Below are 20,394 nucleotides of genomic sequence, written 5' to 3'. Positions count from 1 at the left end.
TTAACTAGTTGTAACACTGCAGTAAAAACCTACAGAGGGTGACGTCATGCTGGAGAACATCCTTAGATGTTGCCCACACAGATCACTCTAGATGTTGCCTCGTATTTCCAAATCACGGAGCACTTGAACTCGACCTACCTTTTGATATTCCGAGTCCTCCGGGCGGAAATCGCTGCTGGTCAGCTGAAACTGTAGGTTGAAGTGCGGGAGGCGATGGAAGAGGTTAACCCACCACGGCGGAGAATAATTGACCACTGCAGCCATAGTGTTCATGCAGATCCGTGACTGTGAAATACACAACGAAGCATTCAGCAGACTTGAGCTGCTTCTTCACGTCGCATTGCATCAAATGCCTTTAAAGTGTCTTTTTACACGCTGCTTCGAGGTGAAGCAGGGGTTAAAATCTGCACCAAAGACCCTCAAAGCCAACAAATGGGCAGTTTTTGTCCTGGAATTTGTTGCCACACACATATGTAGTTCTCAATTGGATCATGTATATATTCTTAAATATAATAATGAATCATTTGCATGCATTGTTTATAAGCTATGATTGAATCTGCAATCAGTTCATGCAGGCTTTTGTTATCAAGAACCCATCCTTACCCGTTGTCAGCCTAAACCATAGCTCCAGCAAAAACCTGCGAGGATCTCAACAGACAAATGGCTCCTGTTCTTCTGTGTTTTGGTCGAAAAGCAGCAGCAGCAGCAACAGCAGGTTTCTCTGTGCTCAGCAGTCAGCGTGCACCGAGTCGCTTGTCCAACGCAGCCCTTGCGTCACTGCTGTCTGCATGTTATCCAGCGATGCACTCACTGGAACTGGAGGAAGAGCTTTAAACGCCTTTGATGTCCAGTGTGGTCCCGCGCTGCTTTCTTTCAGAAGATGCGTGTGATTAGCGCTTTTGCGTTTCTGACGCTCTAAAATTGAGGTGTATAAAATAAGAAACGATATCTTGCATTACGAGGATTTGTGAGTAAGAAACGGGTGTGATTGTCAATAACCACGTTCATCTATTTCAATACACAAATTGATTCATATGTTTACTGACCTCTAGTGGCAAAATTACGCTACTTCAAGTCATGGCTTTCTTTTGTTATTCTAAATTTTCCTACTTTTTAAGAATTTAATTGTTTTAACTCAAATGTATACTTAAATTATAATTTGTATAACTATATTACAAACGTTTTTTTTAAAGGTTATAAAAAGAGTAAAGTTTGAAAACAACAATGATGCCATTGTAAATTAGCTCAATTGATCCGATTGGTCCTCCTTCTTGAATTTATTTGCATACTGAATTGTGATTGGCCTTCTTTTTTACTTTTTTAATTCTCAGAACATTTTAATGAGGTGAAAAGAAATATTACATAAATTTTTGTCTATTTTTTACAAAGTTCTAAGCGGCCATGCATTATAATTTTTTCCTTCTTGTTTTCTCGTTATAACAACTTAATTTTCTCGTTATCTCGAGATAACGAAAGTCGTTTTCTCGTTATAACGACTTAATTTTCTCGTTATCTCGACATAACGAAAGTTGTTTTCTCATTATAAAACTGCGCCAGCAGGTGGCACTATAGACCTGAATATAACTGATGGGCAGAGCCGGATTATCCATAAGGGCATTGGGCCAGTGCCCAGGGGCACCAACCATTCACAACAACTAGGGGGGCATCACATGACACAAGCTTTAAAAATATTTTTCGTAAATTGTTTTATTATTAACTTGAAATTTTTGAAAGACCATACATAACTCGTTTATGAACACTAACTTAACAACAACAATAATAATAATAAATTATAAATAAATAAAGATTATATGACCACTATCAGTCCCCCCCTTCCAATCTGTCAGAGTTGAGTTGGTCCACAACAAGTAACGTGCAAATGTGTCATTTTTTTTACGGCTACAGGAAATGAATCAAAATGGACAGACATCAATTGAGTGGTTTTGCAAAACGAAAGTTAAAGAAAGACAAGGACGCTAGACGTTTAGCTACAATTCAAAATGTTCCAGGGATCGAAAGTTTTTTTAAAACGAGTGAAGAATGAGCTCAGGACGACAATGGCACAGAAGCGATTGACTGCACTCTCCCTATTTTCCATTAAAGTTAAAGTTAAAATATTACAGTCTACAGCCGCGAGAGGGCGCTCTATGCTGCCCCGTGCTCCTGTAGTCTACCACTGAAAACATAGAGCGCCCTTTCTAAATAATTGCGACTTATAGTCAAGTCAAAACTTATATATGTTTTTTTCCTTGTCATGTATTTGAGGTATAGTACACTGTCTTAATACGGCCCTGCTGATGGGGTGTGTCATGGCAAAATTTAAATCAACTCTCATCAGCATAAGAGACAGACTCAGTCTCAGGTATAATTAAAAAGAAAGCTTTTATTCTTTGCAAAGAAGGTCAGACAGTCATACAGCAACACTGAGTTCCTGCAGAGTGAAACCGACCCAGGAAGAGGGCAGTCCTCCACCTTATATCCCTTTGCTCTTCCAAGGTTACACAGTCTGAACAGCTGTAACTTTCCATGGATAACATAAAACACACTCTCTATGGGCTGTTTCTCACACATTTAGGACTTAGGTGACCCCCTCAGGTCATCCTCAGGCATTGTCCCCCCACTATATGGCCCAATGACCCTCTCAGGTCATTCTCAGACATCTGTTTTCCCCCCAGGTGTCGTCCCTCTGAACCCACACAGCAATTCTAAGAAAACACAGGCATATATAGGCATACAGAAGCAGTGTTAAATGAATTTTTCCACAACAGGTTTTGTACACCATCCACTTTACTGTACGCGGACCTTCTTGATCGCTATAATTTGTGCAGTCTTGTTCATTACTGACATTTAACCCTCTGGGCTTCTTCGGGTCAAAAAAGACCGAAACCATGTACGTTTTAAATTTTTAAATTTTTTTGCTTCATCGGAGGGGGATGAAACTTGGTGACTTTTGTTGTATTACCTATGTGAACACACAAAAAAATCAAGGAGATGATTCTGATATGTTAAAGGGTCGTAAAAAAAAATTGCACACTTAGCTTCCTACGGGTCAAAAATGACCCACATAGGAAATGAATGGGAAATACAAGAAAATCCGAAAACTCAGAGAAACTTTGGTGGTACAAACTACAGATCAGCCACTGTGCAGAAAAAAAGTGTACAGCAATGAAGGGGTGACATTCTAAAACATCAAGAGTGCAAATAAGACACCCTCCCCCCCACACACACACACCCACACACACAAACACACACACACACAGAGAAATTAACTGGTAAGACTGAAACAGCAAATTTTGCTATATTTTACTATATAATCATAATAACTCCAAAACTATAGCAAGGAGAGTCAAAAGGTAGGTATCGTTTGAAAGAACTCTTTTTAAATTTTTCAAAAATATAAATTAGATTACATTTAGACATTGTCCTGCAGAGAAATTGCGGATAAAAGACAAAATATATATATAATTTGTATTATGATTTTGCATATCTTTCTTATTTGTCATGGAATAACTCAGGAAGGAAATAAGGTAGGAGGAAAATTCTTTTTTAGTGAAGTCCCCCTACATGTTAGCTGCATCTGGATAAAAAATAATAATAATTTGGATAAAGGAATCAAAAGTTACAGCATTTGGAACAGAGATAGCCTTTTTGTACAGTCTTTGACGCCCCCTCATGGGCAATTGTTTCTCCATGAAGAATATCTAGTCATAAAAGCAATAGATTATGTTAATTTTAGGCTCATTGTAATTGTAATAATATGCTGTAAAAAATGAAGTGCCATTTTCAATGATCTGTGAATGTTTCATGAGCTGTATGATGTTTTTGACACATTGCAGTACATTATTTTATAGATTATGAAAAAAAAAGAAATTGTATTTATCACCAAATAACTCAGCAATACTTAAGATTTTTTCAAAGTGGATACATTCACTGTAAAGGTCATACCCTAAGCTTTCAAATGACATCAACTTTGTGTTAATCAAGGCAATATTTTTGAAAAATATGGTAATGAATATTTTCGCAGCTAGGTGGCGCCTGCTGGCGGTACACTCGGTTTTAGAGGGATTACTCAGCACTCGTTAAGAGTTAATAAATGTGATTAGATGCATTAAAAAGCTGAGATCCTAAGCTTTAAAATGATATATAGATTGTGTTGTTCCATTCAGTGGTTGCTTAGTAATTCGATTTTTTTTCTTTCCAAATGGGAATAAAAAAAATAAATAAAAAAAAGCTATGGCAGCCTATAGGCGGTTACAGGACATTACACACATTTATTATATTTTAAAGCCACTGGATGGCGCTCTTCTCACTTGAATTTTTTTTTATTTTAGGCCTGCACTCTATTTTGATGTGCAATGGTGCATTTATTGAAAAAAAATTAAAATTAAAATAAAATAAAAATATATATATTAATTCTAATGGAAAAAATTGCTCATAAAAAATATATAATTAATGCAAAGTATCATAAAAATCTTTAAAAATTCTAAATAATATACAAAAAATATTATTGAACAAAAATATATTTGATTGGTTTTCCTGGGAAAAAAAAAGTTACATTTTTAAGGCTTCGGTCTTTTTTGACCCGGAGGAAGCTAAGTGTAACCCATTTACGAAGAAGCCTGAATTTATAAATGTTAAATGCTTGAATCAATTTGATTATTTTGTGTATTAAGTTCTTGCAAGATGCATGAGTTTCAACAACGCGTTCTGTGTCATAAAATAACTGCTTATCAAAACCAAGGTTGACATCACTGTATTCTGTTTGCACCTATATCTTTATTTGTGCTTCTTTTAGGCACATGATTGGGTAGTTAATAAGCGGAGATGTTCTGTTTATCTACAGTAGGAGGGGATTTAACGATAGGCTATTTGTTATGTGCTTCTTTTTCTTATTATTTATCTTTATTGTTAACCATATTGATGAGAAATGTGATGTATATGTAAAGTGCATAGGCTAATTTAATTCAGTTTTGTTCTATAATGTTGTACTTGTTTTTTTCTGCACACACACATACACAACATATACACATACAGATGAACGCTCTTTTCAAACAGAACGCACATGATATATCTGTCACAGCATATAATGACTACAAAAAATTACAAATTATATATAATTTTATTTCAAATAAAGGGAAAATTAAAAGTGAGTTTAATCCAAGCAGCTCTAAAAGATCTTAGAATAGTTCTACATCCTTCTGAAGGCACTCAGCCTGTGTTCGCGGTGTTGCCATTTAAACATGTTAATTACAAAAACAAAACGTTTGGTGTACTACGGTGGCCGAGAAGTGCAAAACAAATCACAATTACAAAAACAAAATAACAAATCCAAAAACACAACGACAATTCAGAAAACAAAATAACAATTCAAAAAACACAACGACAATTCAGAAAACAAAATAACAATTCAGAAAACACAACGACAATTCAGAAAACAAAATAACAATTCAGAAAACACAACGACAATTCATACAAAACGGAAAAGGTAGGTATATTTTGAGTACGACATACTTATCGCTGATTGGATGAGACCCCTGTCAATCAAAAATAAATTGTGATCAACTTTGTTGAAATCTAATGTTGAATTTTGCTAAAATGGATCACATTAAACGCTACTTTGAAGAAGGACATTCATATGCCGTGATTGTGGACATGCTGGCGACATACCACGACATTAAAATGAGCTTGTGCTCTTTAAAAACACACCTGAAGAATAATGGTATGTTCAGAAGAAAGAACTATTCACCCATAGACGAAGTAAGGAATGCTATTAGAGCAGACAGGACAGTTGTTCGGCTACCGGACAATGTGGTTAGTACTTCTGCAGAAATACAAGTTGCGTGTTAAACGTGATGACATAATGCGGCTGTTGCAAGAACTCAACCCACATGGGACAGAACAGAGGACACGTCGTAGATTTGTCAGGCGAACATATCACTCAATGGGACCGAACTACATGGCATGTTGATGGGTACGATAAACTAAAGCCATTTGGTTTCGGCATATCCGGGTGCATTGATGGTTTTTCTAGACGTGTCCTCTGGCTTACTTGTGGGCATACTAACAATGACCCTGCTGTTATTGCACATAACTATACGTCCTGTGTACAACGCCTTGGCGTTGCACCCATGAGACTAAGAACGGACTGTGGAACAGAAAATGGGACAATGGCAGCAATACAATGCAATCTCCGTCATCACCACAGAGACTACTATGCTGGCTCAAGAAGTCACATGTATGGTACGTCAATGAGCAATCAACGCATCGAATCTTGGTGGTCCAGTTTTAGGAAAGCAAGGTTTGTGTTCGTTTCAAATTCTTGAGTCGTCGTTGTGTTTTCTGAATTGTCGTTGTGTTTTCTGAATTGTTATTTTGTTTTCTGAATTGTCGTTGTGTTTTCTGAATTGTCGTTGTGTTTTCTGAATTGTTATTTTGTTTTCTGAATTGTCGTTGTGTTTTCTGAATTGTTATTTTGTTTTCTGAATTGTCGTTGTGTTTTTTGAATTGTTATTTTGTTTTCTGAATTGTCGTTGTGTTTTTGGATTTGTTATTTTGTTTTTGTAATTGTGATTTGTTTTGCACTTCTCGGCCACCGTAGTACGTGTACTGTCTGTGGAAAAATCAACAGTGATTGATCAGCCTTTATTTATGTACAGTATTGTAGACGTTATTACCTAGGCGAAGCAAAATTTGCTGAAATACAGGCTACAGTAAGAGCGCCTGCATGTTTGTCCATGAGATGCTGTCAAAGTTGAGTTCGTTAATATAGCAAACAGTAAAACTGTCATGTCGTTATAACGAGAAAACAAACTTTCGTTATGTCGAGATAACGAGAAAATTAAGTCGTTATAACGAGAAAACAAACTTTCGTTGTCAAGATAACGAGAAAATTAAATCGTTATAATGAGAAAACAAACTTTCATTATGTCGAGATAACGAGAAAATTGTCGTTATAAAGAGAAAACAAACTTTCGTTATGTCGAGATAACGAGAAAATTAAGTTGTTATAACGAGAAAATGACTTTCGTTATGTCGAGATAACGAGAAAATTTAATCGTTATAACGAGAAAACAAACTTTCGTTATGTCGAGATAACGAGAAATTTAAGTCGTTATAACGAGAAAACGACTTTCGTTATGTCGAGATAACGAGAAATTTAAGTCGTTATAACGAGAAAACGACTTTCGTTATGTCGAGATAACCAGAAAATTAAGTCGTTATAATGCATGGCCGCTTAGAACTTCCGTAATTTTTTTATGGCAGCCCTGTTAACCAACAACCGCTACTTAAGCTTCAAATGCAGTCTAATACCTTGATCTGTGTGGTTTTGATATTTAAACAAAAATATATAATAAAAAATTGACAAAATACATACAATTAAAAAAAATTCTATATATAGTTGAGAAGGCCAAATAACTTTATTACTATTATTAGTATTTTAATCTTTAAACTCTATTTGCCAAGCTTTAAAATATTGTATCAGGTAGAAATTGTGAATAATAAAAAAAAATCTCCATGCTTAAGCCTTATCCAGTAAATCACAAATGACGGGACAAGTAATGTATATTCATTGGTTATAAAAGATTAAATACATTTTACAACAAAGGACAACAGACCAGAGAAAACAAGTTTTTAATAAACAAAAAATCTAACATGAATTTAAAAATAATAATAATGTGCTCGAGAAAAATTAAAAAAAAGTTTTAACAAGACTTTAAAAACCACAATATAGCATCACATTTTTCAGTGCTATTATTGGTTCAATACAGATACACTAGCTATAATAACACGTAACACACTGACAACATTTATTAAAAAACATTTGCTATAATCCCCCCCCCCCCAATCTGAATAAAGTCTTATACAGCTATGTGTTACATACATCAACCACATTTGTAGAGATTCACAGTGCTTTTTATATCAATCAGAGGTGTACCTTAAATGCACACTATGGCTTAAATATACTATATGCGATATCCTGCTTGGTGTAATATGTATATTGATCTACAATGAAAAGTAAACCGAGAATAGTATATCCCTGATCCTCATTTAAAGATGATCACTCAACACAAGGCACTTTTGGAGTGTGAAGACAAACATTTTGATTCTGTCTCTTTGTAAAGCCTTAGCTCCTAGAAGTCAAAAGAACATAATCTTAGCAGAATAAAAGTGTGAAAATCCCAAAACCATAATGATCCATCATCCATGATCTGTCTTCTTCTCTGTCTAGTCATTATTGCAGATATACAATCAGTTACATTTTTAGGTTTCAGTTCCACTTTAAATTGTTCAGGTAAGAGAAAAAAAACAGGTCCAAATAGTACCAAAAAAATACTAAATCAATGACTAAATCTAGACTTTAGCACTGAACGCTATTTTTTTTCTTTTCTCAGAGGCTTTGAAGGAGACACAATAATATCATCCGAGTCGTCTGAGTCGATGGTCTTTGGAATTTCATTGCCTGGTTGATGTTGGTGGATCTTCAGGTCTGCTTAATAACAACAAAATCATAAATTGTATTACATTAAATAGGTTAACGATTATATTGTATGCATAATGCTAGTTATTATTGTTCTGAGATTATTTAAAGATATACTGTCTTAGACATACTATACAATTCTTTTGTTTTCCTGCAACTGCTTGATCAAAAATATAGCAAAAACAGCAATATTGTGAAATATTCTTACTAATCAAAACAACATTTTTGAATTTTGATATATTCTAAAATGTCATTTATTCCCGAGTATCATTACTCCAGTCTTCAATGTCACATGATCCTTCAGAAATCATTTGAATATGCTGATTTGGTGCTCAAGTAATAGTTCTTATTATTAACAATGTTGAAAACAGTTGTGCTGCTTAATATTATATTTGAAAACCATGATATTCTTTCAGGATTCTGTGATGAACAAAGTTCAAAAGAACAGCATTTATTTAAAACACAAATATTTTCTAACATTACAAATGTCTTACTTTTGGTCAAATGAATGCATTCTTCCAGAACAGAAAAAAAAAAATAATTCTTACTGAAACTAAATTGTAGGTAGTGTAATAGGAATGAGTTACAGATATCCTGTATTCTAACTTGCTATTGATCTCTTGTCATTTAGCTCATCATTATAAACAGGATTTAATTAATCTGCCATCACCTCGCTATTATTCTGAGTTACACCTAGAAGAATATAAGGAAAAGTATCGACTACAAGTCACAGTGGTTTTAAAGAGAAGTCAGTACAAGACATCACAAGGAATGCCAGGTCTGAGTCTTTGGCTTTAAACCTGAAAACCAACAAAGACTTAACGATCCTAGATTAACAAACAGGAAAATTAGCAGTATGAAGTCATATTGATTTCAACAAGAAATGATTAAAAATGAATGATCACCTGAGGTTTGCATTCTGTTAGTAAACATGGCTTGTGAGGAGCCTCTGTGCAGCAGAGGAGGGGTGGAGAGATACGGCTTTTTCTGATGTATGGAAGATGAAGACTGTGTCATTGCAGACACCCTGCAATGTCAAGTCAACATGAGGCTGTAAGGAGACCACCTGGCCATGCATGCAACCGTATTTATATATAACGTATTTGAGTTGAACGTAATTCAACTCAAATAAAATTAAATAAATGAACTTTTCCACGACATTCTAATTTATTAAGGTGCACCTGTATGTAGTATTTGAGTGTAGTAATTTAGTGTATACACTATCTACCTGTCCATCGTCAGAGTGCTGCGTTTGAGATGAGCCCTAAAGACAGATTGCAGCAGAGTCACTTCCTCTTCCTGTACAGCCTGAGTGTTCATACCTGATTGGCTCTGAGACACATAGTCAAAAGAGTTGTGATTTTTTTTGTCCATTTCATAAAGTACTGTAATTCTTGCAATGGAATTGAGAAACTTTTCTGTCAGGAGGGTTATGCACAAGGAATTATTATTTTTGGTCGATAATAAGTACCAATAATTCTATGTGACGTCATATTAACATCATATTATCATATTAACATATTAACATTTTCATGAGATGTTGATTTATGACAAACAATTAATCTGATTTAAATTATAATTACAAAACATATTATCATATTTCCATTAGGATGTACAATTTTATCACCAAATTAATGTCAGCCATTTTCAAAGACCAAGCAGAGGGAGTGGTCACGGAGAAACATTTGGTATCTCTGAAAAGCCCTGAATGTGCTCTGTACAGGACATCCAGATTTAAAACGGTGGCATTTGAGGTCTCAGAGAAATTCACTAAAATATAATGTCCCCTACAGAGACATAAACTCCATAGCTGGGTCTCATATATACAGTACTGTGCAAAAGTCTCAGGCCACTAGTATTTTCACCAACAAGTCAGTTATTTCTATGTTTTACTGTAGTGTGTCAGTAGAAAATATCAGTTTAGATTTCCAAACATTATTTTTGCCATTAATTGTAATAATCCAGTGAGATTTTTGTTTGCACAAGGAGTCTGACAGCAGAGATCTGATCTCACCATCATCAGTCTGTCTGGAATATCATGAAGAAACAGAACAAACTGAGACAGACTCAATCCAGAAGAACTGTGGCAATGTCTCCAAGACACTTCAAGAAACCTACCTGCAAAGCTACCTGAAAAACAATGCACAAGTGCACCTAGGACAAAAGTTTTTTTTAACACAGTGTGGTCACACCAAATGTTGATTTAATTTAGTTAATAGAAATTAATTAATAAAATCTATTTATGGCATTATTTCTGAAGGCATCCTCACTTTACAGCATTTTTACACATGTGCCTAGAACTGCACAGTAAGTACTGTAGCTTTGCAGGTTTCTAGAGGTGTTTTGGAGACATTGCCACAGTTCTTCTGGATTGATTCTGTCTCAGTTTGTTCTGTTTCTTCATGTTATTCCAGACAGACTGATGATGGTGAGATCACAGATTTCTGTGTGGAGCACTAGCTGCTGTCAGACTCCTTGTGCAAACAAAAATCTCACTGGATTATTACAATTAATGGCAAAAAATAATGTCTGGAAATGTAAACTGATATTTCCTACTGGAACACTACAGTAAAAGATAGAAATAACTGACTTAAAACCATTTTTTGTTGGTGAAAATACTAGTGGCCTAAAACTTTTGCACAGTACTGTGAAAAATAGTACAGTATATAAATTGTAAACGTATGCAGGATTTGACTAACTTAAGCACAGCAACAACATATTATGGTAATTAAAAAAAAAAATATGTATAATAAAACATCCCATCAAAAGGTCTTAAGTAGTTACCATGGCAACAGGGACGGTTCTTTGGTCTGCTTGCCTCGGTCCATCTAACTGCCTCTGTCTGATTAGATGCCCTCTGAGACAGGACTGTAAAAGAACTAGATCCTAAAAGACAGAGTAGAAGAATAAGGAGGACATGAATAATCTACATTCACTGTGGCTGTACAGTAAGTGTCGATGTGTTGTACCAACCTGTGTTCGGTGGGAGCGCCAGTGTGTCTGGATGATCTTAGCTGCTCTGTTCTTCTCTATCGGCACGACTGCTGACGATGACAATGGTTCTGTATGTGTTAATGACAAAGAACCGTCCTGAACCTGTGAGATTAGAAATGAGTTGCCATGCGCACTTGAATGAACTGTGCGTGTACATCGTTAAAGAAAGATTTTGAAAGTATTACCTGACTTGGATCTTGTAATAATCTCCGTTTTCTCTCCTCTTCTAGTTTCTCTTTCAAACAGCTGATTTCTATGGTCAGTGTGCCCATCTCCTGCCTGTAATTAAAACATGACATCTAAACTGACTTTAAGTACTTTCTTAATACATTTCTTTGTTCGTATTTATCAAGATTCACAAATGCATTGGGATTCTAGGAAAACAGAAAAAAAAAATCATAATATTTTATCAAAATGTAATACTTTTTATGCCTTTGCAATGACACATAACCAAGGTTGTTCACTCAGAAAAATGTTACAGATATAAATGAAACTCTTCCAACAATGACAACGGTAAATAATTTCCCTTAAGGAGCACAAATGATTTAAAACTATTTGGAAAAAAGTTTTAGAAAATCAAATTAGGGTTTAATATGTTTTGTCTCACATAACAGTAGCATCACATTTAAGATTTAATCATGTGAGAACTCAGCATTTTCCAAAAAAGGCAAAAAAGCATCACCACTATATAGTTTTAATTAATGGATGCATTCATTATTTTTATTACAAACCTATGTGTTTGCATCAGTTTCTCATGCCCTCTGATTTGTTCCTTCAGCATGTTTTTGACCTCTTTCAGACTCTTATCCTTCTCAGCAGACAACTGCTTTATCTCCTCACTGATAAGACAAGACATACATATTTTCAGTCATATTTGCTTTAAAAATGTTTGAGCATTTCAGAAAATGTAATGAATCATAAATCAGATATTTCTAAGAAAATATCAGAAATATTTCTGAATCTATTTCAAATGAATTATTCATCAAATACGTTTCTATAAAAATATTACGCAGCACAACTTTTTTTATTTTTTTACTTTAGTTATAATATAAAAATGTTTCTTAATCACCAAATCATCATATTAGAGTGGTTCCTGAAGGATCACATGATACTCACTCTTTCTGGGTTAGTTTTCCCTCTAGTTCCTTTTTCTCTTCTTCAAGTTTCTTAACTGTTTCTCTCAAATGTGCATCGTTCTCTGTAATCGCAGATGGCTCCATCTCTGGGTTGACAGAATCACTCTGATTGGCCGATTCTGATTGAGTGCCTTTATGGTCTGGGCTCTTCAGTGAGTTTGATGTTTTGGTGATCTCCTCGACTCTCTGAAAAAATGAGACAAATAATCTACATTCACATGTACATTCTACAAGTAATGTTTAATGTAACATATGCATACATGCATGTACATGTATACATGTATATTTGTATATACATAAATACATAGGTTATATATATATATATAACCCTTTCAAGCTCCAGGATTCGTCGCACAAGTCTCTGTTTACTCCAATCCATATAACCTGCAAACATAAAAATACGATTCATCATATGACTGAATTCAGTCTTTGGTGCAGGAAATACTAAATATTTTGTTTAACCTTTATTTTTTTAGCACATATAAGCTAGGAAACCACCTGGGCGGTTGGATAAAACAGTTAAACACTAAATTAGCCAGGTCAGGAGACCAGCTAAGACCAGTTAACCATCTTAGGCTGGTTTAAGCAAGTTTTTTCAGCAGCTGTCCAAAATAAATTACATTTGCTGAAATAGTGTTTACCAGTTCTACTGTATATGTAAGTTAAGATGTGCTTTTGTAAATTAAAGTACCCTTGGCCCGGCATACAGGGCTCTCCATCATGTTCATCTCTTCTTGTGTCAATTCTTTTTTGAGTTCCTGGTTCTCATTCTCCAGGTGTTGAACAGTGTTTGTAAGTTTCAGAACCGTTGCACTAAGATTCTTGTTTTGCCGCCTGATGTTTTTGCTCTCTGCCTTATTACTGAACAGAGAAAAAGAGAGTGAGAGAAACCCTAAAAAAAACACAAGAGGGACCATCAAATTACAAGTAAGATGAACAATTTTTGTACCTTCTTTCAGTTGACTCTAAAAGTGCTGTCAATCTTTGAACCTAAGAATGAAAAACATTAACCGAAATAATACAAAAAAAGTCATAATGAAATACATTTAGTTTTATATAAAATCACCTCTTTATATAAAATACCTCTTCAAAGTAGGTTTCTACTGTGATCTTCATTTCCTGCATGTTGGTGGTTTTGAGGTCACTCTGAAGCCGACTGTAATGGCAAACACACATTTATCAGTTTAGATACAACATACAATGTGGTCCAAGCCTCTAGTTTTTATCGACATTAAAACTGAAAAAAAAAATTGTTTTAAATGTAAATGGAAAATTCCTGACTTTTACAAGAATGTTAATTATCCAGCCTTCAAAGGAAGAAAAAATATTTTAAAGCCTGTGCAAAGAAGTTTACAAATTTGCTAATTTCATTGGTGAATTAGTGCTATTTATTTAATTGACAATTCCAAAAGCCTAAAATTTCCTATAAAGGTTATTTCCAATTCAAGTTTATTTGTATAGTGCTTGTCACGATACAAATCATTGCAAAGCAACTTAATAGAAAATTAAGTTTTCTACAATATATTTAGTAGTAGCTTATCAGTGGTGACAGTGGTGATCAGTTAATTTACAAGGTTAAATTTTCAGGTTAAATTAAATCATTTGAATGTCTTTTAAGATTTCTGGACTAACTCTTAGCCTGCATCTCTTATGCTGAAGTGCTGTGACATTTATTCATGTGGCATTGATTCACCATAACCTGATTAACTGCATGACAGTAAAATATAAATGAAGTTGGCATCAGACCTTAAGGCATTCTCTTTTTCTTTGCACTGCTGCTCCAATCGTAGAATCCTCTGTTTCAGTCCGTTAATGATCTGCCGTGTTCAAAAGAGAAATACATTTTTCATTTTATATGATCATTCATCAAATGAAAAATCATTGATCTGATGAAATGTGATTGTGAGGTTTTTTGAGATGTTTATAATGGCATACTCACAGATCTTGGATCATTCTTTCCGTCCACTAAACCTCTAGCATACTCTGGGTCCTATATGATCAACACAAAAATAATTTTAGCAATGAACATTTTTTATAAATAAGCTCTGAGAGAACCATGTCAGTTTTCACTACGTTATTATTATTTTTTTTGGCCTCTTATGCTCACAAAGGCTGCAGTAAAAATGCAGTAAAAACAGTAATAATGTGATATACTCATTTATTTAAATACTCATTTAGCTATTCATTTACACAAGTATCTTGTTCATCACCTTTGTTGGATTCAACAGCTGCTCGATTTGTCTGTCTTTCTTAGCGTTTTCTTCTTCAAGACGCCGTAGCTTGGCTTTCATCTTGTCCGATTCAGTCTTTTGGGTTTGGATGGTCTGAGAAAATACAGAGCAAACACATGGTTACATGAAATTTCAGTGTGCATACCTCCACTTCAAATTGGAAAGCTACATTCTAGGATGGGGAAAGCACATCTTAATAGATAAAATGCTGCAGTACTAAAATACATCTTCAGAACCATTTCCTCCACTCGCATTGTGGGTTATATATTAGCCCAAAAACCTTGCACATATATATTACCAAAAATCCATCAAAAATAATAGGCCATTCAGGAAGATTTGGCATACTATTTTTAGCAAATTATAATTTGGGACATAGTAATCCTAACCACTAATCTCTCATACATATATAGGACGGATAGTATGACAGTTGGGATAAAGCCTGATTTGTTGGAAACATGCCGTCTGATGTAATCAAAATTCTTAAAACACATCCTCAAAAACACTTATACGTCATCGAGTAAGTGTGCGAGAGGTGAAATTCACCTTTTTTAGATCAATTATTTCATCATACATATCCTCCTTCTCTTTGTAGTCTGGGGTTCCTGGAACATAACCTGATAAAGCAATGTGCAAAAATAAGAATATGTTGCCAAAAAAATAAAATGATATTAACTGTTATGTGAACAACTCAGGTTTATAAATTGAGTTTTATCTCACCGTTGAATGCAGAGCGGGAATATTTTGGCTTTTTCATTCCTAAGGCCTCCTTCAAGTATTCGGGTGTGCTGGTCATGGAGATGCTGGTCTGTGTGACACTGTAATCGACTCCTTTTGGAGACTTTGACAATGTTCCTGAAACAAAGAAAATTGAACCTTGTGAAGCCTCATATAGGAATTTTTTTTTAAAAATGGAATGGTTTATTGCAACTTTAGATAAAGTTTAAATTTCTGTTTTAGGTTTTGTCTCACATTTGATATATCAGGCTTTTATTACCCATAAATTACTATATAAGAGAATAAGGAGATCGCACTTGAGGTGAAAAAAAAAAATTTGATTTTATTCAGAGGCCCAAATAGAGCCAAATATCCAATTTTGTGTGGTTACTGTTGTTTATAAATTTAAGATGAAATTCTTATATATTAGATTTTTATAATAATATAACATACTACTAACAGATATTTAAAAAATAAAGCCATACAATGATAGTTGAGAGATGCACATATAAAAGTTCCTCAAAAACCTGATTTACCACATTTTAACATGATTTATGCATGATCAAGTACTAATTATTAATCAAAGCAGAGAAGGAATGTAGTAGATTGCATACAACAGGCTTTACAGTAAAGCTTTGATCATGATGATAATTTTGAATATTTTTCAAATATGATACAGTAGGCTTTATGGGGATAGATTACATTTGCTTGCCTTTTAAAAGCATGTAAGCTATGCATTTTGATCCTGAGTGTTTCTCAGTTACTGATCCAGAGCACAAATTTTACCTATCTGCCTCAATGTGAATTCTGGAATAATCAGCTATTTTGTCTAGTATTCCAATAAGTCATGTTTAAATCTATTTAAAATGAGATCCAGTTATCTGAGCAGCTGTGCAGTACCCTTGTGCTTTATAACAGAAACATATTTAGAAGATCTTGTTTAGTAGAAAATATATAATCTAAAATGATAAAATGCAGAATATGGTGTAAAGTGTTATCCACATGTTATTATTATGATTATTATTATTTTATTCTTTTTTTTTTAAAAGGGGCAGACCTTGTCCATCGTTCTGTAAGTGCAGCCAGACGTCCTTCGGTGTACCAGCCGGAGGGGTTTTACAGTTTTGGAGCTGTGTCCCTTTCACCGTCCTCCACAATGCTACTGGAGTTCTCTTTAGAGGCAAGCTTGCACTGTTCAGGTATGGTGACCCTTTATTTAAATAAAATGATTTATTATTTTAAAGGCATTTTTGCTGTGTATGTAGTTGCATTAAAGGGTTAGTTCACCCAAAAATGAAAATTATGTCATTAATAACTCACCCTCATGTAGTTCCAAACCCATGAGACCTCTGTTTATCTTTGGAACACTGTTTAAGATATTTTAGATTTAGTCCGAGAGCTCTCAGTCCCTCCATTGAAACTGTGTGTACGGTATACTGTCCATGTCCAGAAAGGTAAGAAAAACATCATCAAAGTAGTCCATGTGACATCAGAGGGTCAGTTAGAATTCTTTGAAGCATTGAAAATACATTTTGGTCCAAAAATAGCAAAAAGTACGACTTTATTCAGCATTGTCTTCTCTTCCGGGTCTGTTGTGAGAGAGTTCAGAACATTGCAGTTTAGTGATATCCGGTTCGCGAACGAATCACTCGGTGTAACCGGATCTTCTTGAACTAGTTCACCACATCGAACTAGGGCTGTCAACGAATATTCTAAATTCGAATATATATTCGAATAGTTTTTAAAAAACGAATTTCGAAGGTGAAAAATTATTATTCTAATAAAAAAAATGTGGAAAAAACGCCCGCGGTAGTAGAGGCGTGGCTGTCTGCTTTGCGAGTGGGCGCGCTAGACACAGAAAACACGAGACAGCCGCCACGCTCCTGACACGCAGCAGAGACGCCACGCAGCCAGTGTGTCACTGGCCTCAGGGACAGGTCACAGGAGTCGCACTGTCTGGCACAGCATCACTGCTGAAAGTTGACGCGTCTTCATGGAAGATGGCAGCAAGTGCAGAGCCCAACTCGACCGCAGCAGAGAAAGTGAGGTAAAATTGTTGACCATAAAGTCATAAAGACCATAAAGAGATAAAGTTGTATGCAAGCTATTCAAGATACAGTTAGCATACCATTCAACCATGAGGTCACATCTCAAAAATGTGCACCCAAATGAGCATGGCATAATGTGTGGAACTCCAGCTAAACAGTCACGTCTTGACACTTAACGTTACTTTGCATCGCCCGCCACAAGCTCTTTGTCTGCAACACGACAAGAGGCCATAACGGATTAAATTAATTTCGTTCATTTGTAAGGACATGACATTTAAACCGTTATGCGCAGAGAGCGTGAGGTCTGCAGTCTTGGCCATTGGTTGATTTCCTAGTTTTTGTTCAGGTAATACGTTGTCAAATATGTTTAAACTTAAATAGACTACCTATACAAGTAGTTATGTCTCTTTGTATTATTTTGTCCTGTTATTGACGTAATGCGCATCATTGACAACATGCGCCACCAGATGTTCGAATAGTTCGAATATTCGTGTTTTTTTTAGAGGGAATATTCGAATTTCATTTTTGAGCAATTTTGACAGCCCTACATCGAACTGAATCGTTTGAAACGATTCACGTCTCCAATAAGCATTAATCCACAAATGACTTAAGCTGTTAACTTTTTTAATGTGGCTGACACTTCCTCTGATTTCAAACAAACCAATCCCGGAGTTATTCATGTACTCAAACAGTACACTAACTGAACTGCTGTGAAGAGAGAACTGAAGATGAACACCGAGCCGAGCCAGATAACAAACGAAAGATTGATTTGTTCTCGAGTCAAGAAACGGTTGCATCGGTTTTCGGATCACCAGTAGTGATGGGAAGTTCGGTTCTTTTCCACGTACTGGTTCTTTCGGACAGTTCGATTCCATAAACCGGTTGAAGAAAACGGTTCACCGGTTCTTTTGCGCTCGACGTAATGACGTCATTGGCGATGATTGCCCTTGATTCAAGCTTTCGGTTTACCCGTGCTCATAACATTAGCACAGAATCAGTTCAGAATCAATCACCAAAAGAATCAGTTCGGTTCAGACGCTCTGTGTGTCAGTCTGCTTCACGCTGAATCACACATGCGCAGTATCATCAGCTCCTCGGTTCTCGAATCGGACGCGTCTGACAGAAACGGATCTTGACTCGAGAACGAGTCAATCTTTCGTTCGTTATCTGGCTCGGCTCGGTGTTCATCTTCAGTTCTCTCTTCACAGCAGTTCAGTCAGTGTACTGTTGGAGTACATGAATTACTCCGGGATATTGGTTTGTTTTAACTCAGAGGGAGTGTCAGCCACATAAAAAAAGTTAACAGCTTAAGTCATTTTTGGATTAATGCTTATTGGAGAAGCGAACAGTTTAAAACGAATCAGTTCGATTTGGTGAACTGGTTCAAGAAGATCAGGCTACATTGAGTGATTCGTTCGCGAACCGGACATCACTACACTGCAGTGAACGCGCTCACAACAGACACGGAAGATAAGACAATGCTGAATAAAGTTGTATTTTTTGCTATTTTTGGACCAAAATGTATTTTCGATGCTTCAAAAAATTCTAACTGACCCTCGGATGTCAGATGGACTACTTTGATGATGTTTTGCTTACCTTTCTGGACATGGACAGTATACCATACATACGTTTTCAATGGAGAGACAGAAAGCTCTCGGACTAAATCGAAAATATCTTAAACTGTGTTTCGAAGATGAACGGAGGTCTCACGGGTTTGGTAAGACATGAGTGTGAGTTATTAATGACATGATTTTCATTTTTCGGTGAACTAACCCATTAAGTACTCTTCAATGAAATAAGCAAATACAGCAATTTCCACATTTTTACAATGCTGTGTGGATAGACAGTAATGCCCAGAAAACTCAGAAGTCTTAAACTTACTAGGAGAAGGAGGTGGTCTGGCTGAAACTTTCTTTTTTCTTAATTTCTGAAAAGAAAACCAATAATCTGACACTTGAATATAATACCCTAATAAGGAGACAGACTTAGTTTAATTAATTAAAAAAAGATCTATCTCACCTTTTCAGTGTCGGACACATAGCTGCTACACAGACTGTCCTCTGCCTTGAAAACAAACAAATTCTATATACATTAACATAAATAAAAATACTACCAAGTGATATCAAATGGCAATACTGTTAAACTTTAATATAACCTATGTTACTAAATTATGATTACCATATTCATGACATTGCATTTACATAACTATTTGTATGAAGTGGTAACGTTAGCCCAAATCATTATCATAGTCCATCTTCAAAAAACATGGTATTGCATGGTAATTTTTGTTAGTTACAGTCCAGAAACATCTATGAAAACTGTACTTACCAGATCCTCTACCTCTTCTTCAGTGACAATTTCTCCGGCTACTACAGACATCATAGCCTATCTGATGGCCTGTTTTTATTTTATCATCCCCTTTTACAAACAATAGAACCATAATACTTGCTCATTCGGTATGATATATTGGAAGCACGAGCTGTAATGTCCGAGTATTATGATGCAGCAGCAAATCTTATTTTTCTTATTTCGAAGCTTCGCACCAATCCTAATATAAAACGGTATTAAGGAGCACTGAAAAGGGTAAGAGGTGTTAAGAAGTTCCCAAGATGCAGCTGTTTCCTGATGTCGCCGTTAAAAAAAGCAGCAGATCCTGCGTCGATGTTGTGTGTGAACTGTACAGAGTCAGCGCAGTAATATCGCTGAGCGTCGTTCCGCGTCTCTCGTCGCTGAACGGGTGTAATGTGCATTATTGTCGTCTAGCAACCGCGAATGTTTAACACGACAACAGT

General features: G+C 35.5%; 2 protein-coding genes and 1 long non-coding RNA gene across 4 annotated transcripts in view; 1 reads left to right on the top strand and 2 right to left on the bottom strand.

The window, feature by feature from the left end:
* The window catches only part of LOC132142303 (protein tweety homolog 3-like), a 35,153-nt gene extending 34,257 nt beyond the window's left edge, over positions 1–896 (bottom strand). Inside the window, exons 1-2 of the mRNA XM_059552080.1 lie at positions 604–896; positions 139–285 (exon numbers count right to left, since the gene is read on the bottom strand). Of these exons, the coding sequence (XP_059408063.1) occupies positions 139–273 (135 nt within the window). The 5' untranslated portion in view covers positions 274–285; positions 604–896. The remainder of the gene's footprint in view (positions 1–138; positions 286–603) is intronic.
* A 1,403-nt stretch (positions 897–2,299) lies between these two features.
* LOC132141838 (uncharacterized) lies at positions 2,300–2,759 on the top strand. Its single transcript, XR_009433935.1, has 2 exons — positions 2,300–2,595; positions 2,646–2,759. It is a non-coding gene; the product is annotated as an uncharacterized LOC132141838 (long non-coding RNA).
* Positions 2,760–7,616: 4,857 nt separating this feature from the next.
* Positions 7,617–20,394, bottom strand: LOC132142302 (IQ domain-containing protein E-like). 2 transcript variants are annotated; one of them, XM_059552078.1, is made up of 21 exons: positions 19,931–20,394; positions 19,622–19,666; positions 19,484–19,529; positions 16,612–16,764; positions 15,558–15,692; positions 15,384–15,454; positions 14,820–14,933; positions 14,549–14,599; positions 14,356–14,426; positions 13,693–13,765; positions 13,559–13,599; positions 13,301–13,470; positions 12,938–12,993; positions 12,590–12,795; positions 12,205–12,312; positions 11,659–11,752; positions 11,453–11,575; positions 11,264–11,365; positions 9,708–9,811; positions 9,385–9,506; positions 7,617–8,488 (listed from the first exon to the last, which is right to left on the bottom strand). In XM_059552078.1, the coding sequence occupies exons 1-21, from the start codon at positions 19,982–19,984 to the stop codon at positions 8,373–8,375; spliced, it is 2,055 nt and encodes a 684-aa protein (XP_059408061.1). In that variant the 5' UTR covers positions 19,985–20,394; the 3' UTR covers positions 7,617–8,372. The 2 variants fall into 2 exon arrangements, with proteins under 2 accessions (XP_059408061.1, XP_059408062.1); XM_059552079.1 differs by having other exon boundaries at positions 9,385–9,466.

This window comes from Carassius carassius, chromosome 6 (assembly GCF_963082965.1).
Source record: "Carassius carassius chromosome 6, fCarCar2.1, whole genome shotgun sequence".
Classification (NCBI taxonomy): Eukaryota; Metazoa; Chordata; class Actinopteri; order Cypriniformes; family Cyprinidae; genus Carassius; species Carassius carassius.
The sequence above is the reverse complement of the archived record's forward strand: the minus strand, read 5'-3'. Positions and strand labels throughout refer to the sequence as shown.